The sequence below is a fragment of the Diabrotica virgifera genome, chromosome 7 (genome assembly GCF_917563875.1).
Source record: "Diabrotica virgifera virgifera chromosome 7, PGI_DIABVI_V3a".
In the NCBI taxonomy this organism is placed as follows: domain Eukaryota; kingdom Metazoa; phylum Arthropoda; class Insecta; order Coleoptera; family Chrysomelidae; genus Diabrotica; species Diabrotica virgifera.
The window spans coordinates 203,221,252-203,248,217 of NC_065449.1; the positions used below are offsets into that span (position 1 = coordinate 203,221,252).

The window sequence follows — 26,966 nt, forward strand, 5'->3', positions numbered from 1 at the left end:
TGTTTTTGGGAAGTATTTGTGAATAAGTGTTATAAGTGTGAAGTAATAAAGTTAATGTTTAACTCCACCTCCGGTAAGTGCTGGGTGAATTGAGTGGCTCAGTAAATGCCGGTGCCGGTCCGAAGCCCTGATAAAGGAGGAGGGTTAAGGCGATGGGCTAGCAACTCGTCCCTTGTCGAAAGAAATAAATGCTACAAATTTCGACAAAACGCCTCGGAATGCGGACGGATCAAAACAAAGACGACTAATGCAACGGAAAAAGAAAATGATATTGGCTACATGCAATGTGCAAAGACTTAAAACCAAACAAGCAGAAGTATTCAAAGAATTGGCGGAAAGAAAAATAGATGTATGTGTTCTTACCAAAACCAAGAAAAAGGGAAAAGGAAATGAAGAGATAGGAGAGTATATACATATCTTCAGTGGAGTGAGCAAAGGTAACAGAGCTACGAGAGAAGACTCAATTGCTATTCGAAAAAATCTTAAAAATAATATTAAATCATGGACTGAAGTAAATGAACAACTACTGATGCTGAAAATGAAAAACAATGGGCACAATATCGTAATTGTCGGAGTGTATGCCCCAAATGAGGATGCAGATCCAGAAAGTAAAGACGATTTCTACGACAAGATATATGAAATAATCTCTCAAGTTAAATAAAACTGTGAAATCTATGTACTAGGAGATTTAAACGGCAGAGTAGGTAGAGAAGAAAATAATAAAGTCGTAGGAAGATATGGGGAACAAAAATAACCAATGACAACGGAATGCGTCTTAGAGATTTTTGTGAAACAATGTCTCTCAGGTTTATGAATGGATTTTTTCAACATAGAGACATCCACAAATTTAAATGGATACAACCTACTAGGAATCTGCGCTCGATAATCGACTATGTAATTCAACGTCTAACTTCCCAGCTGATAACCATTGACGTAAGGGTATACCGTGGATCAGAATGTGGATCCAACCATCGTTTACTTATGGCCAACGTGATAGTTAACTATCGCAAAAACAATAACACTCAGGTACAGAATATAGAAAAGGGACGAGAAGTAAGATCTCCTAAATATAACCTAGAAAGCTTAAAAGAAGATCCGACGAAATTTTTTTATAAATTACGACTGGGCACAAAATTGCAAAATGTGGGACGAGAAAATATAACAGCGGCAGAATTATACCAGCAAATTAAAAAATACCTTCATGAGGCTGCAAGTGAAGCGTTGGGGTATAAAGACAAACATGAAACAATAAATAAAAGATGGTGGTCGGAGAATATGCAAACGTTAGTAAACAAGAAGAAAACTGCTTATCAGAAATGGATGTCAACAAGAAAGGAGGAAGATCAAAAGAGATATGCAGCATTAAATCGAGATGTAAAAAGAGAAGTAGTGAAAAGTAAAAATGAGATGTGGGACCGAGAATGCGCAGAAGTGGATAGGTATATGGGTGGAACAAGAGTTGGGCAAGCGTGGAAGGTGATAAAGTCTCTCCGGAGGGAAGGAAAAGAAAAATCTAACATAAAGTTAAGAGATCTGAAACAGTGAAAACACAATTATGATATTTTACTGACAGAAGATAGATGTAAATTCCAAGAGATCGAAATGGAAGAATTATCCGAACATACACAAATAGTTGAGGTAACAACCGAAGGGTTAAGCGAGGCCCTCAAAAGATCTAAAAACGGTAAAGCAGCAGGACCTGGAGATATCCCAATTAATTTGGTAAAGTACGGACCAAACATATTACATGAGATGTTGGTTCAACTATTTAATAAATGTTTAAAAGGACAAAATATCCTTGACGATTGGAATGTTAGATACATCAGTTCAGTATACAAGAAAAGGGAAAAACGCATAATATGCTCTAATTATATAGGAATAACTGTTACCAGCTCAGTAGGGAGGTTGTATGGTCGAATAATAAAAAAAAGAATAGAATCAGAATACGAAGACATGCAAGAACAAAGTGGATTTCGTGCAGGAAGATCGTGTACTAATAATATATTCGTTCTGTAGCAGGTAATAGAAAAACGGAAGGCAAGGAATCTATCTACCCACCTATTGTTTGCAGATTTGGAGAAGGCATATGATACGGTACCTTTGAAAAAACTGTTTCAAACATTGACGAAGGTAGGTCTCAATAGAGAGTACCGTAAAATGGGGTTACTTTGACCGCTGGGTTGAATTTGACCGAAAACATAGAAAAATATCTATTGTGATATACTTCAGCCACCCTGTATAATTTTTAAAATTGTTTTTAACGATTCAAATTTATAAATACCTAAGAATTCATTTTTAAATTAAAAAAAAAAGAATTAATATTCCAAGGGTTGTTAAATCTACGGATAAAACGACTTAAGAAAAAATGGTTTAAAAGCGGTCAAATTAACCCCACCTAAAAAAAAAGTAAAAACATAAGTTTAACAGACAAAAAGCATATACGGTCAACTTCCCCCAGATGGGATGAACATTTTTTATTTGAACATGGAGAAACATAAGGCATTTTTTATTTATTTTTTTTTTCTACGTCATGATTATTTTCTTGTAATTATAATCTAAGCTACTGAAAGTAGACGCCTAAACCCATAACATATTTGCATATACAAAAATGTAGCAAAATTTAAAATATGATTTTTATAGGATTAAATTACAAAATCGGACAAAGTCACCCCATTTTACGGTATGTGGATGCTATCGCAAATATATACAAAAATTCAAGAAGTGTCGTTAAAGAAGGAAACTTTATATCTGAATCATTCTCTATATCAAAGGGCTTAAACAAGGATGTTGTCTGTCTCCGACTTTATTTAAAAAAATATAAATTCAATCATCGCTAGAGCAGTGGAGGAAACAAGTATCCGGAATGGGAATAGACATAGGCGGTGGTAAATGTCTAACAACTTTGAATTTTTCAAAACATGATCATGTAGTCGTAGCGAATGATGAGGAAGACATGGACACATGGACTGCATGTTTAGAAAACTAAAGAAAGAATATGAAAAATGGGCCTCAATATGAATATGTCAAAGGCAGAGAAATAGGGGATGATGAAGAAGATCCAGAGTTAGAAATTAGAACCACAAAAACATGTAATGAATTTAAATATCTCGGATCTATAATATCTAAAGAAGACACTACCAAAAGAGACATCGAAAAGAGAACGCAGCAGGGCAAAAAAGTGGTAAACATTCTAAGCTCTCTACTGTGGTCTAAAGATATAAGACAAAAAACGAAATTTACAATCTATCGTACCTTGGTAGAGCCTCTTATAACTTATGGGGCAGAAGTTTGGTAGATGACGAAAAAAGATAGAAAAATAATAGAAGTAGAAGAAATGGATTATCTAAGGAGAGCGTGTGGTATATCTAAAAAATATCACATCTGGAATGAAGATATTAGAAGGAGGACACATACTGTATATTCCAGTGTAGATAGAACTGAAACTAGATAAAGTGAGTTATGGCCATGAAAAAAATATAGATGGCAAAAGAAAGCTTTAAATTACATACCACACCAAATAAGAAGAAGAGGAAGACCTTCAGTTGCCTGGGAAGAAAATGTACGGCACATCATGAAAGATAGAGCCATCAAAGAAGACGAATGGATGGAGAGAAAACGAAGGCGGTCGAAATTCGAGAAGCGGCAGAGGCTGTAGGAACCTCACTTATAGATAGATAGAAGTTAGTGTTTGATACAAACGTTATAGTTTTCAGTGATAGTTATTATTTATATAAAGTATCTGGAATACTTTTGAGTTTTTCCATATCATGACCATTGGTTTACTTTGTCATGCATGATTTTATTTCTGATTGATTAAAGTTATTAGATTTTCAAATACCTTTTATTGCCTCTTTATATGCAAAATGAATAAAAATCACACCGAAATGTCAGCTTGCCTACTATGCTTATTATGGTTATGTATTAACAGAAAGACTCATCCAATAGCTGAATATTGCGATGTCCTGAGAAAAACAGATTTCCCTGGACTAATAAGAAATCAAGGGAAAACTTAAGGTGATACAGTAGCGATCAACAGGTAGCAAAAACGCGTTCCAAGATTGCGGCTGTAATTTTGAATATTTTTTCGAGATATCTGGCACACGTATTCGTAATATAATAAAGAATAGCGGTACAGAGCCCAATTTGAAAAATATATTAATATGTGGAAATTATTCTGTAATTAAATACAATATTAAAAAACGAGCCTGTACCGCCATTAAGAAGAACAAAAAATAGACTTTCTTCAAATAAACTTTTTTATCCGATGCCTAGATTTTGTGTCATTTTGGAACTACTAAAATTTTTTATTTCATTAGTAGTTCCAAAATGACACAAAATCTAGGCATCGGATAAACAAGTTTATTTGAAGAAAGTTTATCTTTTTGCTCTTCTTAATGGCGGTACAGGCTCGTTTTTTTAATATTGTATTTAGTTACCGAGTAATTTCCACATATTTATATATTTTTCAAATTGGGCTCTGTACCGCCATTCTTTATTATATTACGAATACGTGTGCCAAATATCTCGAAAAAATATTCAAAATTACAGCCACAACCTTGGAACGCGTTTTCGCTACCTGTTGATCGCTACTGTTTCCTCTTAAGAGGTAAAACTTAATTTGATACACAAACTATGTTATACTTTGACCAAACTAATTAGACGAACTTATTTAACCAAGGATAACCTATGTGTATGTGACCTGGTGAACTAAGACGCAGTAAGTGGGAGCAAAGTCAGGTTAGTTAATTTGTACAAAATCAGCAACAGATAAACCATATGCACAAGTACTGGAAATAGAAAGCTAATCGAGATATTGTGATAGAGAAACCCATGTATGCAACAGCTAAAAGATATAACTTTGACGAGAAGACAATCTTTTGAAGGCGCATGCATTTCCCGGTAAGTCTATCTGATGATGTCACAAATTTTCAGGCGTAAATATTTGCCATCCATTACAGCATGGAAGAAATAGGAAGGCAGAGTCATCCATTGTCATCTTCCATCTCCAATGTCAACACGGGCAAAGATATTGTACGTACAGAATAGTGATTTAACAAACCATAAGTCTTATAATATAAAAAAATAACAACAAATCTCAGAACTAGTATTTACTTTAAAAATAACTTTTAACTTACCAAGAGCATTAACTAGTGCAGTTTCAGTTCTAGCAAGATTTACGAATCCACTGAGGGAAGAGACTTGTTTGTGTACCTTCTTGCAACTGCCACGTTTACCTGTGTATTTATATTTACTTTCTGGTGCTAGACCATGGCGCTTAACGTAGTTAAAGGCATCTGTCATTAAACCTCCATTGCATCCCTCGTTTACTGTGTCACAATCTACCAATTCTTGTTCACTTAGTTGAACGTGTTGCTTTTTGTGAATAGCAAGTTGACCTTCGATGGCTCCGACCTAATAAAATACAGCATAAACAATTAAATGGACATTTTATTTATAACTAATTTTGTGGATCGAAATAATACATATAACGAATTTATTTAAGCCTTTAACAAAATATAAAAAGTTTTAAATCTCAAAAAGTTTTAAAATCTCAAGAAAAGGCCATCGAGTACAATAAACCAGTATATAATATATGTTTTATAGACCCAACAAAGGCTTTGGATTGCATCAAATCGAAGACGTCCTACACGTACTGTATAGAAGAAACATACCAATCAATATTATACAAACTTCCATAATCAAATAGAGGCAAAGATAAATGAAAAACTAATACAGTTTATACTAGTACAAACCAGAGTCAGAGTAAGATGACTCGATAAGCCCACTGCTCTTTAATTATAATAATGGACGATATAATACTAGCAGTACGTAAAGGTCATGTTTACAGAATGGGTAATAAAGAAATCAAAATTTATGTTATGCAGACGTCGCCGGATTAATCGCCGAGAAAAAAGACGATCTCCAAAGTTTAACATACATCTTCAATACAACAGCCAAGAAATACAATATGATAATATCAGCAGAAAAACCAAATGTATGACAACATCTAAATACCCACTACAATGTAAAATCGAAATTGATGGGAAAGTACATTGCAGAAAGCATGGTTTACATTCTGGAAATAGATATAACTAGTTACGAAGATGTTGAAGAAGCAGTACGACAACAAAGCTTAAAAGCAAGTAAAGTGGCGGGATCTCTTAATGACACAATTTGGAAGAACAAACATACAAAACAAGACACGAAAGCAAGAATTTATAAAGCAGCAATTAGACCTATATTTACATACACGTCGGAGACAAGACCCGACACATCTAAAACGAGACGACTACTAAAAACAACAGGGATGAAAATACTTCGACGAATAGCAGGGAAAAGTCTGTTGGATAGGGAGAGAAACAAAAACATAAGAAGAGCATGTCATGTAGAGGACATAAATTGATGGGTGACAAAACGGACACAGGAGTGGAATAAACACATTAGTAGAATGGCAGAGGATTGGATAGTACGAATAGCACGCGATAAGTCACCAAATGGACGAAGAAATATTGGCAGACCAAGAAAAAGCTGGTACGATAATTTTAACAATTTAGGAGGCTAATATTTTATAAGAAATAGGCTTTAAAGCCTACATACAATAAAGAAGAAGAAGAACAAATTTTTGTTCTTCTTTCAACGGTTTCTTATGGATTTTTGGCTGCTGATTACGAATTTCAAGGGTGTATTTCGATTCGAGTGGTCAAAAAATTGTTATAAACAATTTAATTGTTTATAAGGCTCTGGATCTTAAACTAAAAGAGATAAAAAAGAATGTTTCAAATAAAATTTGTTGCTTAATAAAAAACAAAGAAAAAACGTTTACTACACTTAAATCCAACAATTAGAACTTAAGATATTGTAAAATTAGTGCACAATGCAAATTGCAAATTGTAAAATAAGTATTTTTCGAAGCTTTATCGATCGTAACTCGGCTTTTACGCATGCAAATGAGCCTTACAAGGTCTCATTTTAAAGCTTAAATAATAGGCTTCCAAAAAAATTTTAAATTATTTTATCTTCATTTATTTTAACGTTACACCCGTCTGAATTATTTTCTTACAAAAAATTGTACATCAATTTGTTTATAAGGATTTCAAGCAAATTTGAGCTATAAACATTTACACTTTAATTGACAAAATTGGTAGAAGGACTCAAAAGGAACAATCTGAGCTTACGAAAATGTTCGTAAATGTATTTTTGACCAATATATCGATATTTTAATGGCGGGCTATTAGGCGCAGATCGGCTCACAGTCAAGTAGGTAAGTATTTTTCGACGCTTTATCGATCGTAACTCGGCTTCTACGCATGCAAATGAACTTTTAAAGGTCTCATTTTAACGATTAATTAATGGACTTTCAAAAAAAGTGTGTCAAATTACTTTATTTTTATCTGTTTTAAGGTTATATTCGTTTGAAGTTATAATTTTCTTAAAAAATTTGTACTTGTTTATAAGGGTTTTTAGTAAATTTCAGCAATAAACATTTATACTTTAATGAACAGTAATGGCAGAAAAACTCAAAAGAATCATTTTGAGTAAAATTTTTTAATTGTGTTTTAATTTAATTAATTTTAATACCTCCCAGAATAGTCTTAGTACCACCATAAAACTGTAGAAATTGCTCTAAAAGGATATTTGTAGATGTAAAAAAGCTGAGATTCCCTGTACATCTCGATACAGAAGCATGAAAGGAAATGTTTGTAAGACTAGTATTAATAAATTATGCCAACTTACTTTTTAGTTATGAATACTTCTGAAATATTAGTTTTTTATGTTTTTTTCTCATTTAGTACAAAAAATAGAAGACAAAGTAAATAGAATGAAAGGTGATACGAGGTACAGTATGATGATTTAATTATAAGAATTATATAAAATTTTATTAGAATCTTCAAAGATAAAAAATGAAGATAACATAGAAATTATAATTTGCATCGAGAAGTTAGCGCGTGAACTTTTACGCTGAGCCGATCTTGCGCCTCAGAGCGCGCTATTAAAATATCGATATCTAGGCCAAAAATAAACTTATGAACATTTTCGTAAGGTCAAAATGTTCCCTTAGAGATCTTATATCAATATTGTTAATTAAAGTATAAATGTTTATAGCTCAAATTTGCTTGAAATCCGTGTAAACAAATTAATGTACCATTTTTTTAAGAAAATTATAACTTCAAACGGATATAACGTTAAAACAAATGAAGATAACACAATTTAATAAACTTTGCTTGGAAGCCTATTAATTAAGCTTTAAAACGAGGCTCTATGGCTCATTTGCATGCGCAGAAGCAGAGTTACGATCGATAAATCTTCGAAAAATACTTATTTTGCAATTTGCAATGTGCGCTAATTTTACAATATCCTGAGTTCTAATTACTGGATTTAAGTGTAGTTAACGTTATTTTCTTCACTTTTTATTAAGGAACAAATTTGATTTAAAACTTTTTCTTTTATCTCTTTTAGTCTATGAGCCAGAGCCTTATAAACAATTAAATTGTTTATAACAATTTTTTGACCACCTGGATCGAAATCCACCGTTGAGTTTGTCCATCAGAATTGAAAAGAACACGGTGACCTATGTGGCGCCTAGACTATTATAAGAATAATAATTACATTGTGGCGCATTTTACTTCAAATTTAACAAACACTATCGACAAATCTTTAAACATAAAACTATAATTTTATTTTCCATCCAAATGAAAATATATTTGTGCGCCATGTTACATTATATCAGCTCTTTTGTAGCTTGAATATTGTGTGCGCTACTCATTTTTGCCGCATTTAGCGCTTTTTTATTATTTTATTGTTTCAGGAGTTTTTTTAAAGGCTTTATTAAGTTAAATTGAACTTAAATGTAATGTTCCCCGATTACACGTTAAGCGTTTTTTTATATAGCCTTTTTTCTATTCGAAATGTCGAATAAAGGCCTCTCCCATTTCTCGCCATTAATTTCTGTTGTGTGTGAGGCGTTTCCACATTGGTCCTGCGACTCTTCTGATGTCATCGCTCCAGCGCATTTGAGGTCTTACTCTTGGTCTCTTCGCTTCGTACGGTCGCCAGTTTCCAACTTCCTTGCTCCATCTACCATTTTCGAGACGTTCGTTGTGTCCAGCCCATTTCCATTTTAATTTAGCCGCTTGTTCCACGGCATCCCTTACTTGTTTTGCTTCGGGTTGCTTCGTTTGTTTGCCGATCTATGAGTGAGATACCAAGCATCTGTCGTTCCATAGCACTTTGAGTTTTTCTAATCTTGTCCATGTTCATTTTTGTGAATGTCCAGGTTTGAGCTCCGTAAGTGAGAACGGGAAGGATACAATAATCGAACACTTTGGTTTGAAGGTATTGTGGTATCTTTTTGTCTTTTAGTATATATGAGAGCTTTCCGAATGCAGCCCATCCCATTCTTACTCGTCTGCTTATTTCGGTAGTTTGGTTTTCTTTGTTTACCTTGATATTCTGACCTAGATATATATATTCTTTTACATGTTCCACTTTTGTTCCTTGGATGGTTATCGTTGGTTGATCATCTTTGTTCAACATTAGCTTAGTTTTGCTCAAGTTCATTTTTAGTCCTTTTTTAAGGATTCTCGTTAAGCGTTATAAATCACTAAATCATTATCTCCGAAATGGTCCAGTGGTTACCACATTAAACACCTTGAACTCGGATTGTCCGATCAAGTTTAGCGTCGTGACCACTAGACCTGTTCTGCGATAATGGTTAAATGGATTATACTTTGGAGCTCGATAACTTCTAGACGGTTTAACTGATTTTAATCACTAAACATGAGGTTGAAAGGTATTGCGAAGTAGTATATGATGCACTCAATGTCAAATATAATATCTGGAGGTATTATAGGATTTAGCGAGCTTGAAAAACCGTTTTTCCAAAGGAAATGGACTTGATCAGACTACTTATGAGGCCTATAACTTAAAAAATAAATTTTCTCAGATATGTTATACTCCGTTAGACGTGTTTGGGGTCCTCCTACAAACCATGAATTATTGGCGCAATTCGTGGTTGAAAATTTTGAGTAATTGCCAAAAAATTTGAATATTTTAGATTTTCTGCTATTCTGAACCGTGTGTATGTCCGATCCTGTGTTTATTTGCAGTTTTCCTGTCTCTCTTTGAACCTGAGATATATTTACCCACAAAATATGCCCTGTTGTACCTACTTAATTCTATAGCAGGTGCATGGGTGGTCAAAAATCCCAAACTACAACGGTTCTAAATAGACCCTGACCCCCTTTTGAAACACAGAAAAAAATTCAGATCGGTGTAACTTTTCCACAAATATATAAACGTACATAATACTTACAAACATATCCACGAACATTTTCCCCCTTTAGAAATTGAGAGTCAAATTTCTGAGCATCGGTAACTTTTGAATGGTATAAACGATGTTCAAAATCGGACATGGCTTAGAAAGGTAATGAACACTATGAACAGTACTATCAGAAGCCGCAGAGGTTGGATTTATATTTCTGAAATTTTTGGCACTTTTGGAAACGAGAACGAAAAACAGAGCCCAAATGAGGAGGGCCGTAAAACGCACACCCTTGGTCCAAAATGGATGGTTGGTATATCGATTGACGGAACTTTTCCTAAACTTTAAGATGGGATTTAGACTATGTGTAATTCAGTCAGGTTGACAAAATCGAAAACTTCGCGTATATGAGTGTTGCATATAGGAGGGTGTGCCCAATTGGCGAGAACTGCCGTTCTCTGGGATATACCACAATTAATCGAAAGTAGATTAAATTTTACTTTTTCTCCTACTTCATAAGTCTTTCTCAAATAAAAATTTGTGTTTTAAGAACATGTATTTGGCTTTATGGTAGGGGAGCAAAGTATGCTAAATTTGCAGTCACTCGAGCGTTATGGGGACCTATTGGGTTGTGATTATTAGGTCCTAAAACCAAAAAAAGTTAAGTAACATTTTCCATTTTAGTGGGGACTTTCCACTTTTTCATTAAATTTTCCATTTCCAACAATCGTTTTTTCCGATTATAGCGCCATCTATCCATAATTCGAAAAAATGTCTCGAATAAAAGTTGCTTATTTTTATGTAAAGAATCCAAATCTGCAATTAAAATTTCGGGGTCCTATTTAAGATTTTTAAAGTAACTCCCCACCCAACCTCCGTGGGGTGTCGTGTTTGGTACCATTCGGTAGATCTTTCAAAAAAATTTTGAAAGTGTATTTTGCAGTTTTTCGATCCTATGTTCACTTTGCGAAATATCGCGGGGTTTGTATTTAAAATTTTAAATTTACCCCCACCCCTTTCCGTGGGGGGTTCATGTTAAGTATAATTCGATAGATTTTTGAAAAATATTGAAAACGTATGTTTTAGTTTTTCGATCTGACGTTCATTTCACGAAATATTCGCTTTTTTTTTTGTGAAACTTTTTGACTCACCCATTTCCTTACGCCCCGCTCAAATCGTCAGATTTTTGAAATATACACTCTTTTGCATGTACTTAACTTACCATATCTTAATCTGACAATTTCGAGTATTGCTAAGGATAGATTTTTTTTCGGGCCCCCTGAACGAATTTCCCTGTGTTAAGAGCCAATATATGGTAGAGGTACATCTGCAAGGTACACTTCGCGTCAAAAAAAACTGGTACAAGTCTTATAACAGAAAATCGTGTTTTTCTAGTTGTGTAAATTGGTCTTGTCACATATGTCATTCTTATTTCTAGGCAACGTTGCCAGTTAAACTAAAATATTATATCAAACCAGGTAAAAGCAGGGCTGTGCGGCAGACAGCAAGTTTTTAGTAGGTTTACTAAAAATCAAAACAACATCGAGCATTCTCGATTAGTCAGTCACATTTATTTAAACATGCATCCTAAAAAATTCTCTTATTAATTAATGTAATGTTCCATCATCTCAATTAAGTACCCATAAATTAATTCGTGTTCTATTATAATTTATGAAAGATATGATATGATTGACAGATAATAACTCTAGACATGACATTAAATTATTATGTTTAATTTAAAATCGAGAAATGTGAAGGGTTTCTCGTAAAGTTGTGGGATACTAATAAATAAAACACACTGGAAAAATTCGAATTTGAAATTAATACAAAATGAATAACTTTTACAGTGAACAATTTTGTGAAACTTAAATATTATGTATTACAATAAAATTCGAAACTGCTGAAATATTAAGCACATGGGTGGAAAATGTCGCCTGTCAAAATGTTCAAAGTGTTTTATTAAATGTATTCATTTTTTTTTCGAATCATGAGAAATATAATAAGAATTTTTCACAGAAATACGCCAAAGTTAGGCCACACACATTACCATAATGTGTATCGGTTGCGTTCCGTCACAGTGAAGTTATTATAAATATTGACAATTTGAACTGTCAAAATGTTTATTTTATCATTTCTTGTTTAAAAAAATAATAAAATTGATAAGATAGCCTCAGTTGAGGAGAAAGTAATAATAATAAAGATGTTTTATTCAGTCAATAGTATGCCAACAATAAGGTAAATAATAACGTGGGCCTAACTTTTACACACATGCCTACTGTGGCAAATGTAGGTATTTTTCAAAATGTTGGAATGTGTTTAAATCCTAGAACAATTTTAGCTTTTGTTTATAATACCGATTTTAATCCCATACAAATAGCTTCTCATGATTTTTGTTGTAAAATGATTAGGGAAGCAGGAATTTAACAGTTTAGAATTTTACATTGAGGTACCTATGGCCCGTTTTACGATTCACCACCATGATTTTTTAACGTTATTTTTTGTATTTAGATTTAGTGCAATTCCATTATCTGTGCTGGCAACAACGCCGTGATTCACGAGCCATTGTGTCCAGTCTGAACACAGGTTTACATTGGGAAAAAAAAGTGTACCAGTTTTTTTTGACGCGAAGTGTACTAGGTTTCTCCCCATATGATAATCTCACGCGCTAGAGTAACTGCAAAAATCTCCGCTTGGGCTTCCCTACAAACCTTTCCAAAAATTTACTTCAAAACAAGTGTTATCGTTATCAATAATACTTACGGCACTGAAAGCCCAGCAGGATCCACAGCTTCCCTGGTTCCTAACTCCCAAATCAGCCTTTTTATTCCTCCAATCAACCTCTGTTGGAACTTGTAAATTAGAATCGGCTTCGAATGTTTCAGCAACCAATAGTTTTGGCCTCTGAGCCATTTGAGAGTCTAACATAGCTTTAAATTCAGCGTTGGACCAATCGGCAAATTGATTAACGGCGAGATAGTAGGTTTCTTCTCCGTTTTCATATTTGGTATTATGTTCTTCGATTTTGCGAAGGTTCTCTTGGAAAACTCCGAAACGAAGCTGTTCCTCAATAACGTTGTAAGATTTATTATGTGTTGCCTTGAAAAATAAAATAATTAACATTTTTTAAATTAAGATCTTGACAAAATTTTACTTTAAAAAATAAATAGTTTTATTATAAAATAAATAAATATGAAAAAAATATTTTTAAGAAACGCTTTTCTTTAGTTACGAGTGACTAAAATTAAACATATTATAAAACAAGCTGAAAATGCGAGCATTGTCATAACGAAAACTTTGTATATTTACGTATTTTAATTCATAATATGGAAAATTTCTATTATAAAGAGTAGTTTAGAATTAATAATTATGTTTTAATGTGCAATTATATCATTCTAATTTAAATGTTATGAACTATAAAGGTAGTTTACTCTTGATCGAAATTCATATTTTTTATATACCTCGTATAAAATTAATAAAATTTTATACAACTTGTCCCAAAAGTAGTGGAACGGTCGAATATTTCGCGAACTGAACATCGGATCGAAAAACTGAAAAATACCTGTTCAATCATTTTCAAAAATCTATCCAATGACACTAAACACCCACCTCCACTACACCCCCTGGAGGTGGGGTGGGGGGTAACTTTAAAATCTCAAATGGAAACCCCTAGATTTTCTTGCAGATTTGGATTCGTTACGTAAAAGTAAGCAACTTCTATTCAAGACATTTTTTCGAACTGTGGATAGATGGCGCAATAATTGGGAAAAACGATTTATCCTGATACCATGGGTAAATTATAGAAACGGTCTAATATCTCGAGAAATACACTTCCAAATGAGAAACCAAACAAATTTTTTAATATTTTTCTAAAACCTATCGAATAACACTAAACATGACCCTCCAACCCACCCCCCTGGAGGTGGGGTGGGGGGTAACTTTAAAATATTAAATAGCAACCCCCACTTTTTATTACAGATTCGGATTTGTCATGAAAAACTAAGCAACATTTATTCGAAACATTTTTTAGAATTGTTGATAGATGGCGCTTTAATTGAAAAAATACGATTTATTAGCGCCATCTATCAGCATTTTTAAAAAATGTTTCGAATAAATATTGCTTAATTTTTCATGACGAATTCAAATCTGCAATAAAAAGTGGGGGTTGCTATTTAAGATTTTAAAGTTACCCCCCACCACACCTCCAGGGGGTGGGTTGGAAGGTCATGTTTAGTGTTTATCGATAGGTTTTCGAAAAATATTAAAAACCTGTTTTTTGGTTTCTTTTTTGAAAGTGTATTTCTAGAGATATTAGACCGTTTCTATAATTTACCTATGGTATCATGATAAATAGTTTTTCCCAATTATAGCGCCATCTATCCACAGTTCGAAAAAATGTCTTGCATAAAAGTTGCTTACTTTTACGTAACGAATGCAAATCTGCAAGAAAATCTAGGGGTTTCCATTTAAGATTTTAAAGTTACCCCCCACCCCACCTCCAGTGGGTGTAGTGGGAGTTGGTGTTTGGTGTCATTGGATAGATTTTTGAAAATGATTGAACACGTATTTTTCAGTTTTTCCATCCGATGTTTAGTTCGCGAAATATTCGACCGTTCCCCTACTTTTGGGACACGGTTGCATCATAAATCTTAGAACAAGAAGAGCTTTTTATGAAGAATAACTTTTATTTGTCAAATTAAAAATAAAAGAGTTATAAATGAAAATGTTCTTGGTATCCATAATTTGAGAAAAATCTTAAAATATTTTTTTCCATTAGAAGGATGTACACAGACACAATACTGGCTGTGATTTTAGTCAATAATTTTGCCAATTCGACAAAAAAATAATTTCTATATAGTTGATAATTATTACTAAATAATTAGTAATTTTGCCAATTTCGGCAAAATTCTCAAAAAACAAAAAATTACCTTCTACAATCACTAGCCAGTAGGGCTTTTCATTCACAGTCATTTGTTTCGAGCTTCTGTCATGTATCACATAATATTAATATATCTACGTCATACGTTATTGGTATATACTATATACCAATGATACAAACCAAAGATGTATGACGTAGATATATTAATATTATGTGACACATGACAGAAGCTCGAAACAAATGACAATCGATGAAAAGCCCTGTTGTATCGAGTTTAGGGAACGACTAGGTTATAGTATTTTTACTACAAAAACGTTATTACGTAGGTCAAAATTTTTGACGTAAGAGAACTGTCAAAACATTAGAATGTGACTTTTCATTATTGCCGTGTTTATAATAAACATAGCAATATTGAAAAGTCACATTCTAATGTTTTGACAGTTCTCTTACGTCAAAAATTTTGTCCTACGTAATAACGTTTTTGTAGTAAAAATACTATATACATAATATTTTAATTTTTTAGCAAATGGGACAGTCCATTTATCATAAAGGGGAGGCCGTATTTATACTGGTATAAACGTTTTTAAAACTGTTAATAAATCATTGCTTTTAAAATATTTATACTCAAATTGTATTTTCGAACATCTTATTTATTTTATATAATAATTAAATTCACTATCAAATGTCATTGACGTTTTATTAATACTTAATTTAAAATTTAGTTTGACATTCACGAAGTGTCAAACTCAAATGTAAATAACCTATGCTTGGCAAATCGAGATTTAAAATAAAAGTAGCCTACTTCCTAATCAACCATTTGAGCTGACGTTTAGTGCGTCTGTAGGAGATAACCGGATTGTGACGTCACATTTTAGACTTTGAGGTCGATTATCTCGAAGACGGTTAGAAATATCGAAATGCCATTTTCAGATTTGGATTTAGAAGAAAAAACTACATAAGAATCGCGGCGACGCAATAACACACAGACTTTTGCAAATTTATAAACGAAAAGTTTTCGTTGAAAATCAACGAAAAAGCTAAAAATAAAAAAAATTTAAAAAATCTAACACATTTGTCAAAGAAAAGCGTGGCGCGTCTTCATCGAATAAACAGTTTTCGCACCACGCTTTTCTTGAACGAATGTGTTAGATCTTACAATTTCTTTTTATTTTTTGCTTTTTAGTTGATTTTTTTATATGTTTAATTTTAGTCATTCGTAACTAAAGAAAAGCGTTTCTTAAAAATATTTTTTTCATATTTTTGAAGATATTCTTCTTTAGCGGCGAATCGATTGAGGGTAAAATTGTACATGAACCACGCGCCTGCGCACACTGACCGTATGTAGTTCTGACAGTATGTAGTTCATTGCTAATTTTTCAAGAGAGGTATGTATGTATCTGTAACCGTGCAAATAAGGCATTAAAAGAATATATTAGTGGTTTTAGGAAATGTATTATTTATTATAATTCTTGTGTTTTTGGATTTGTGTTTCCCTGTAGTAAAATAATAAAATATGTAGGCATAACATTTTTACAGTTTGTCGCCGTGTTGTGTAATTATATCCGAAACTTACGTGTCAATACAAGTGGCTCGATGGCGTAGTTGGCAGAGCGGTGGGACAGAGAACGGAAGCACACGGAAGGTCGCGGGTTCTAATCCTTGGACGATTCATACTTTTTTTTATTTTTCGTTATTTTAATAAAAAAATTTTGAAAGTGGTAGATACGAAAGTTAGTTTAATTTTTAAATAAAATACAAATAACCTGTTAAGTATATTTACTTCGTTTAAATTACCTATATAATAGAAGAATATCTTCTTACGTGCGTACAAAGTACACACACATTCTTTTTTTATTTTTTAAACAAACTGGAACATGAAGTAAAGACCAATTCTATGTAAAAGGTATATTTATAAAAATTTTTAGAATCCCAATGGATTCAAAAAAATGAGTTCATCAGAACGTTTTCAAACCTATCGGTCCATCATCAGTGAATTTGAATACTTGCAAAATAGCCCCAGAACCAAACAATGGTTGTGATTATAAATAAATCTACATTATGTTAAAATAAATTTAAAATGGCTAAACGCCGATGTTCAGGGATTAAACCTCTGGGAACATGGTGAAACTCTACCTGAGGACCCAATCAACCAACCATCCGTCGTTTTTTTTTATTTAAACAATTAATAAACAAAAAAAAATTTATTGAGTATTCGTGTATTGTTTCCGCGAATGCATGTGTCTGCAAATTGTTAGTCATTTGCATTGAATAAAAGGCAATCAAATTAACGTCCAAAGATTTGACTCAAAAGATTGGGCTAAAGAAAAGCGTTTTATTAATTAATACGACAAAAGGAATTCTAATGTTAATTGTAGCACAAAACATCTCTACCAGTGATTTTTCTAAGACTACGTTAAAAACACGAATTTTTTTAATTCGAGTTTTGATTGAAGTTTTATTTCGTATCGTATTGAAATTTGACACGAATAAACGCTGATTTACATATACAGTATGTCCCTGTAAGTTGTATCCATATGGAAAACTTTTTTAGTATTAATTTTACGAAAAAAAGTTACTCTTCATAAAAAGCTCTGCATGGTCCCAAAATTAAGATTTAACCATCAAATATCAAATTTTTTGAATATTTTACGAGGTATGTCAAAAAGTTTGAATTTCACTCAAGAGTAAAGTAGCTTTATTTCTCACAATATTGAAATTTGTTATTATGAAAAGTTGTTTGGAATTAAAAACAATATTTTAGTATGCAATTACATCCTTCTAATTGAATTTTTTTTTTTAATTATGGATAACTTATTTCAATTCAGATAACTCTTTTATTATTAATTTTACGAAAAAAAGTAATTCCCAATAAAAAGTTCTGCATGGTCTAAAACCTAAAATACAACCATCACATGTCAAATTTTATCAATTTTATACGAGGTTTGTCAAAAAATATAAATTTCGCTCAAGAGTAAAATACGTTCATTTTTCACAATATCGAAAATTGTTATTATGAAAACTTTTTAGAATAAAAAACTATGTTTCCGTATGTAATTACATCCTTCTAATTGAAATATTCTGAACTATAAAGGTACTTTACTTTTGATCTAAATTTATCTTTTTTGACATACCTCGTATAAAATCGATAAAATTTCATATAAGATGGTTACATTTTAGGTTTTAGACCATCCAGAACTTTTTATTAAGAATCACTTTTTTTCGTAAAATTAATAATAAAAGAATTATCAGATTTGAAATAACTGAAAATAATGTTAGTTGTCCATAATTTTTCAAAAAAAAAAAATTTCAATTAGAAGGATGTAATTGCATATTAGAATATAGTTTTTAATTCCAAACAACTTTTCATAATAGCAAATTTCAATATTGTGAGAAATAAAGCTACTTTACTCTTGAGTGAAATTCAAACTTTTTGACATACCTCGTATAACATTCATAAAATTGTATATCTGATGATTGAATCTTAGGTCTTGGACCATGCAGAGCTTTTTATGAAGAATAACTTTTTTTCGTAAAATTAATAATAAAAAAGTTATCCATATGGATACAACTTACAGGGACATACTGTATATAAACAAATATATGAGCGTTCAAAATTTGAAACTTTATTGTTAATTTATGAAGCATAACGTAAACAATTAACGTAAAAAGTGAAATTATGTATAGTTCATATCATTAGCTACAACCCGTAAAAGTTTCAAGTTTCTACATTGTAAAAAACAACAGAATTTAAGCATTTTCCAGTAAAATCGTTTTTTTTTATTTAAACAATTAATAAACATAAAAATTTTTTTTTATTGATTATTAGTGTATTGTTCCCGCGAAAGCATATGTCTGCAAATTTTCATTCATTTGCATTGAGGAAAAGTCAGTCAAATTAACGTCTAAAAATTTGATACAAACTATTGAAGTAAAGAAAAGCGTTTAAAAAAGCGTTTAAAAAATGGAGAAAATAAAATTCTTAGCCGTACAACGGGAATGAAAGAATATGAAATATGGTACATAGCTCATCGTATAAAAAGTAGACATGATTTTCAAATATTATATACGTATCTTAAACGTCAGTGTTGAAGTACAAACAACCATTCCACCAATACCATATGAAAAAGTTTAATAATTATTGAACAATAAACTTCATCAAACTCAAACAAACAAATTAAATGCTACAATTACGACGCCGATAACTATAATTTGAAATTATACATCATATAAAAAAGTTCTCTGATTACTTTAATTAATTCTTTTATTAATGTTTAATATTAAAATATTAGTCTTAATGTCAGCTCTGAAGAAAATGGAAAAGTCAATGCCTTGTGACCGACTTAGAAATGAAGACCTAAGACTTAAGACGAAGAACAGGAGTTACCGATGTAATTTCCCGAATTGCCACCCTGAAATGGAACTGAGCAGGACACGTCGTCCGAATCAGTGAGGCCGAGATTAGACAAAAGAAGTAAAGGAAGAGCCCCTACTCGTTGGACTGACGATATCAAGAAAATGTAAAGAAATTAGATGCAAAGTGGTCAAAATAGAGCACAATGGACAAAAATGATGATGATGGGTGATGATGATGATGTGTTTCTTAAATCGTCATTCCATCGTATAAGTGGTGGAACGATGCTGACATTGTCTACCCATCTTCATATTAGTCTGGCTGTACTTTCGATGTAATGAAATTGATTGGTCCTTCTCCCGACATCCTCGTTTTTTCTCTGTCTCGCAGAGGTATCCCTATGATAGATCGCTTCATTCTTAGCTCTGTGACTCTGAATTTGGTTGTTGAAGCTTTTGTTAACTCTAGTGTTTCTCCTCCATGTTAACATTATATGATCTTGTTTTTCTTTCTTGTTTCCTTTGATTTTGACTCGGAATACTCCCATAAGTGGAACGTTGTCCGGCTTGAAGTATGCTCCCGGATAAGTCTTGACATATGTTATTCTTAATAGCTACATGGTGTTTAGAAATCTTCTATTTACCAAAGTGTAACCTGTTTAATTTCTAATGATTTTCTTGGATCTGTCTTGAGGCGATTTCCACGTGTACAGCTTTGGAGGTGGTAACTGGAATATTTTGTTGGTGAAAATTAGTGCTTAGTCTTCTGAGATTTTTAAAAGGTTTTCTCCATTTTTGATGACTCTAAGTCCATGTGATCCGTTGAACTGTGGTTTTTCTACAGTTCCAAGCTTGGCTTTATTATGCCAAATTTGATTCTCTTGTTTTCTGATTAAACTCAATTGCTTCTTTCTCCTCTTTGTCTGAAGTGGAAGCATAAACTTGAATGATGTTTATATAGATGTGGCTGGCTTGTATTTATAGTAACATCCCTCTTGCTGATATTGGTACAAAAATAGTAACGCCTTTGGTAATGACTTCATAGTCATGTGATCCACCACTTTTTCTCTATTATTATAAATTGTGAACTTCCATTTATGTGCAATTCCCATTATTTCAGTATGCAATCTCTTCATCTCCTGTATTGTATTTGGGATTTTTCCTGCTTTGTATTGATATTTCATATGCACATTTTCATATTCTTAATAAAATCATCCTGTTATAAAATGTAGACTTTAAACTCCATTACTAATTACAAGTTTGAAATGAAATTTTAAATGAAGGTGGACATTTTTTTAAAAACTGCAATGCATGATGATTAATAAATTCCATGAAATTAGAGAAGAAATATATTTTTATGCGATTCTCAACTCAGTATAAAAATAACTGTTCTGTTTTTATACAATAATAAAGCAGAATAAAACAAAAGCAATACCTTAAAACTCTTCCAGTGTTCGAATGCAGATAGTTTGGCATTTGCGGCCACAATGAGGGCAGCAGCAATGATCAACAGCTTCATTCTGATTTTTCTGAAAAAATGTTTCAGATATATACAGATGATCTACTTAAGTAGGCTACATAATATGTTTTTCGAGAATTTTTTTATAATTAATTTTACTTCATGAAAAGTTGTCCAGAGTATAAAGACTAAGATGCAACCATCGGATGTCAAATTTTATCCATCTTATACGAGGTAGGACAAAAATTATGAATTTCGTTTAAGAATAAAATAGGTAGGTATCTTTTTATTTAAAAATATCCAAAACCTATTATGAAAACTTACTTACATATTATAAAAAGTTGTTTGAAATTAAAAACCTATGTAAGATCTCTTAGATGTAAGGGTAAGGCAATACTTTGAAACTTTTTTTACGAGCGTGCAAAAAGTCTACTTTTCCGCACGCTTTTTAGTTTGAAATGCTTTACTTTGCCGCATTACTTTTCCGCACTGAATTTACATACGTAGTGTGTTTTTAATGATTTTTTGGCGTGTTTTTTATACAAATATGCTGTTAACTTAAAATAATCGCCTATATTGACATATTTTCAATTTTTAATACTGCCTTGAACATGGAACAGCGCGACCACAAAGTATTTGGTTTGCAGATTTTGGATAGACTAATAAAATAACCTAAAAACACTTCTTCTTTTAAGCTATTTACACTTTTTTCTTTACACCAACTCATAAAAATCTTGTATTATTTCTTGTACCTGTTTGCTTATTTTTCCGGTAACAGATCAAGATTACTGACAACGTCGAGAAAAGATAGGGGTAGTTCTTCTAAATCACTGAATTATTTTAAAATTCGTAAGTAAAGATGCGTGGAAATTTTAAAGTGTGTGACGTGTTTTTTGACAATAATTGCTTTGTTTGACGTCGTTGCTATGACTTTATAGTTATTTAACCAACAAGTGTATTAATAACAAGAATAAAAAACCGCTAAACGCCGTAAAAATGAGTGGCGCATAAAATATTCCAGCTACAAAAGATCTGATATGAATGTTACGTGGCGCGAAAATGGATTTTCATTTGATGCAAAACAAAATTCTAGTTTTATTTTAAAAGATTTTTCCATAATATTTGCTAAATTTGAAGTAAACGCGCCACAAAAGAGTAACTTTGATACAGTTTGAATTTTGAAACTCTTTTGTGGCGCGTTTACTTAAAATTTAGCAAATATTATGGAAAAATATTTTAAAATAAAACTAGAATTTTGTTTTGCATCAAATGAAAATCCATTTTCGCGCCACGTAACATTCATATCAGATCTTTTGTAGCTGGAATATTTTATGCGCCACTCATTTTTACGGCGTTTAGCGGTTTTTTATTCTTGTATCAGGAGTTTTTCAAAGTTATTTATAAATTAAATGTATGAAGTTGAATGCAATGTTCCTCTATTACACGTCAAGCTTTATAAATGGTCACCTTTGTTGCATTATCTCCCAAATTATCCAGTGTCCGTCGAATGTACACTAGATTTTTTTCTATTCGAAATATATTGAAAAAAAAAATATATTGAGATGGCCTGTAAATGAAGTCGGATTGCCCGTTGCCAGATCAAATTTAGCGTCGTAACCACTACAACTCATAAACCATTTGGGGAATAATCGTTAATTGGATTATACTTTTGTATCTTAATAACTTCTCTAAACGGCTTAACCGATTTTGATCAGTAAACATGAGTTTGAAACGTATTGACCAGTAGTATCTGATGGATCTAAGGTCAAGTATGATAACTGAAGCTATTAGGTACAGGAATTATTTAGCTTTCGAAACCGTTTTTCCCACAGAAAATAGATTTTATCATATTTATGAAGCCTATAACCTAAAAATTTGAATTTTCCCGGATATGAGGTATACATCGTTAAATTCGTCTTGAGTCCTTATACAAACGCTAAGTTATTGGCACAATTCGTACGTTGAAATGTTGAGTAATTGTCGAAAATCCAAAATTTTTAAAGTTTAGTTTCTCAGTTTTTCGGCTATACTGAGCCGTGTGTATGTCTGATCCTGACGGCTTGGACACCATTTGAAAGCTTAAGTCAACACTATTGATTTGATATATTTGCGGTTCTCATGCCTCTTCTTGATCCGAATATATATATATATATACCCCCAAAAAATATGCCATTTTGTACCTACAAAGTCCTATAGCTGGCTTATGGGTGGTCAAAAGTCACAAACTACACCGGTTCTAAATCGGCCCTGACCCCCTCTTTAAATACAGAAAAAAAATATCAAATCGGTTTAACTTTCAAACACACATACATACATATCCACAAACATTTTCCCTTTTTTAAATAAAAATTGTGTCACATTTCTAAGCTCTATAACTTTTGAATGGTATAACCGATTTTCAAAATTAGACATGCGTTGGAAAGGTAATGATCAGTTCTACTAGAAACCACAAAGGTTGGACTTAAATTTTCGAAGTTTTTGGGAGTTTTGGAGACCAGAACGAAAAACAGACCCTAAATAGGAAGGGCCGTAAAATCGACACCCTTGGACCAAAATGGATGGTTGACATATGAATGGGTGAGTCTTTTTCTGAACTTGAAGATGGGAGTTGGCACAATTTTCAATTCAGTCAGATTTAGAAAATTGAAAATTTCGTGTATATAATAGTGTCGCGTGTAGGGGGTGTATTTCTGCGCCACTGGCGAGAACTGCCGTTATCTGGTAATCTTTCCGATATAAAACTAACAGCTTCGATAACTAATAAATGGAAAACTATTAATTTTATCAAAAAAATGTATAATGAACATTTTTTGTTTATAATTAATATTTTTACCAGCATTTGCGGTCAAAATATAAAAAAAAATTTCCACCCTCGAGATGAGGTGGCAACTACCCCCTTGGTAAAAGCGTCTTTCGGCATCATATAGATTTTGATCCTTGGACTATCCACTACTTATTGTCAACTTTTTAAACAAATCTATCCATTCTGTAAAAATTGCGAAGTGAAAAATTTCAGTTCCTGGAGTAATTATACCTTTGAAGCTCTATAATTTCTGAACGGCTTACCTGATGTTGATCACTAAACATGAATTTGAAACGTATTGACAAGTAGTATCTGATGCATCCAAGATCGAGTATGATAACTGAACGTATTACAGGAATTATTGAGCTTGAAAAACCGTTTTCCCATAAGAAATAGATTTGATCATACTTATGAACCCTATAACTTAAAAATTCGAATTTTCCCAGATATAAGGTATACACCGTTAGACGCGTCCTGAGTCCTTCTACAAACGCTCAGTTATTGGCGCAATTCGTAGGTTGAAATTTTGAGTAATTGTCGAAAAACCAAAATTTTCAAAGTTTAATTTTTCAGTTTTTTGGCTATGGTGAGTAGTGCTTATGTCTCAGCTTGATCGCTTAAGGGCCATTTGAAAGCTTAACTCAACCCTATTAATTTGGTGTATTTGCGGTTTTCCTGTCTTTTCTTGAACCTAAGATATATACGCCCAAAAAATATGCTATTTTGTATCTACTTAGTCCTCTAGCTAACTTACGGGTAGTCAGAAGTCAAAAATTAGACCGGTTCTGAATCGGCCCTCACACCCTCTTGAAACACAGAAAAAAAAATTCAGATCGGTTTAACTTTTCCACATACATACATACATACAAACATACATATCCACAAACATTTTCCATTTTTTAAATAAAAATTGAGTCATATTTCTGAGCTCGATAACTTTTGGATGGTACAACCGATTTTCAAAATTAAACATGCGTTGGAAAGGTAATGATATATGCTATCAGAAGCCGCAAAGGTCGGGCTTAAATTTTTGAAAATTTTGGGAGTTTTGGGGACGAGAACGAAAAACAGGCCTTAAATGGGAAGGGCCGTAAATTCCACACCCTTGGACCAAAATGGAGAATTAACATATGGATGGACGAGTCTTTTCGTAAACTTTAAAATGGGATGTGGCCCAATTTTCCATTCAGTCAGGTTTAGAAAATCGAAAATTTCGTGTATATATAGTGTCGCTTGTAGGGGTGTTGTGCGCCACTGGTGAGAACTGCCGTTCTCTGTGGATAAGGGAGATTAACAATTGAGGTATTTTAACGCGTGAGCGGAGCAAACGCGTTAATGTTCGAGATTTTTAATCGCCATTTTAATTCACGAGTTCGTTACAAAACTTTTCCGTCGACCGTACTTTTCAGAAATAAAGATATATCCATCTTTTGATTTTTCAAATACACAGAATTTTAAACAATAAAGTAAATAACGACATACAATGACAGATAGGCTAGAGCTGCTTTTAGAAAGATGTCCAAGGATCCGCCTACTTCGCTGCTACGTGTTCTCGATCTTACTTTATGGTGTCGAGTCCTGGACTCTGAATAAAATCGATCTAAATCGCCTTGAGCTTTCGAAATGTGGTGCTACAGAAGAATTTTAAAAGTTTCTTGGGTGGAGAAGATTCGAAACTCCACAATACTAGAACGTCTCAGCAAGACTACTGAGATCATAAAAAGCATCAAGCAGAGAAAGCTGGAGTATCTCGGACATCTAATGAGAGGTCCCAAATATAGGTTGCTACAAAATACCATGCAAGGAAAAATAGCAGGCAAACGCAGTCCAGGACGAAGAAGAACCTCATGGTTGAAGAACTTGCGAGATTGGTATGGTGTTGATACAAGCATGCTATTTAGGGTGGCAGTGAATAAAATTAAGATAGCTATGAGGGTAACCAACGTTCTGAAAGGACAAACAGCGGCTACTTGATTTTAAATTTTTTAGTGGGAAGATAAATAGGTATATGATTGGTTGCCTACACCACAGGTCACTGCCAATCACAGAGCGTTTAATTAATTTATGCAAGAAATATATGTTGTGTTGCCTATAATGAAATCGTTCATTAATAGAAAATCATTCATTAATAGGGGCCATTTATCAATGATTTTGAGGTTGTTAAAATTGATCATAAATGGACGGTCGACGGAAAAAATATTAAAACCTGTATTGATATACACCATTAAATACTGCATAACAGATTATTATAACTTATTAGCGTTATTTTTTAATTCAATTATTTTATTAAGATTTTGTCATTTTTTAAACGCTCGTAAAAAAATATTGTTCCTAACTCTTGCGGAAAGTCTCTTTTCCGCACTCGACTGCTTGCCGAACGACGCGAACCGAAGTGCGGATGCAAACTGCAATCGCGTGCGGAAAAGTATGAATTTCCGCACTAGTTAGGAAAATAACTATAATGAAACAGTTATACACTGACCGGCAAAAAAAGTGGCAACCCTATAAATTTCCGAAAATAAAAATTCATTGGAATTTTTTGCGATCATTCATGCTTGATTTTTACAGTATGTGACTTAGTTTTGACGTCTATGTTGTTCTGTTTTCTGTAGTCGCTGTATCTTCTAAATTGAAACAAGTCGTTAAACAGTAATTTAGCTTTTCAAACGTCAATTTCGACTAAGTGAATAATAGATATGGTATTATCTACAGTAGATGTTGCTCGAATTATTGCATTGCTACAAGACGGAAGAAGTCAAGTTTATATATCCGAAACTTTTGATATTCCGAGAACTAAAGTACGGAGAGCTTTCCATCGCTTTGTAGAAGCTGGTAGATACTTTCGTCGTCCTGGTTCCGGTCGTAGAAGAGTTACCTTGCAAAAAGATGATCGTTTTATTTTAATGGAACGTAAGAAATCGCCATTCCACGTCAATTGCTGCAATAAACCGTCTGCAGCAGGTTCGAAATGTGAATAACGGTTAGAAGACGCCTCAATGAAAGAGGACTAATGGCAAGAAGGCTGGCAGGTGTTCCCGAATTACAACCCAGACAACACCGGGATATACAGGATTAAAGCCAAATCCTCTTTACTGATGAGTCACGGTTCTGTTTGAAACCTGGCGATGGCCGGGAGAGGGTCTGGAGACGGAGAAATGAAAGATAATGCAAGCTTATACGGCCGAGAGAAGAAAGTTTGTTGGTGGTGGTGTCATGT

General features: G+C 32.9%; 1 protein-coding gene and 1 long non-coding RNA gene across 3 annotated transcripts in view; one reads left to right on the forward strand and one right to left on the reverse strand.

The window, feature by feature from the left end:
* Positions 1 to 26,966, reverse strand: part of LOC114337602 (cathepsin L-like proteinase) — a 35,700-nt gene that overhangs the window by 5,850 nt on the left and 2,884 nt on the right. For both annotated transcript variants that reach the window (XM_028288093.2, XM_050657223.1), the window contains exons 2-4: positions 20,923 to 21,016; positions 13,022 to 13,357; positions 5,136 to 5,412 (exon numbers count right to left, since the gene is read on the reverse strand). In XM_028288093.2, the coding sequence (XP_028143894.2) occupies positions 5,136 to 5,412; positions 13,022 to 13,357; positions 20,923 to 21,006 (697 nt within the window). In that variant the 5' untranslated portion in view covers positions 21,007 to 21,016. The remainder of the gene's footprint in view (positions 1 to 5,135; positions 5,413 to 13,021; positions 13,358 to 20,922; positions 21,017 to 26,966) is intronic.
* Positions 3,512 to 5,233, forward strand: LOC126888820 (uncharacterized). Its single transcript, XR_007699664.1, has 2 exons — positions 3,512 to 4,014; positions 4,605 to 5,233. It is a non-coding gene; the product is annotated as an uncharacterized LOC126888820 (long non-coding RNA).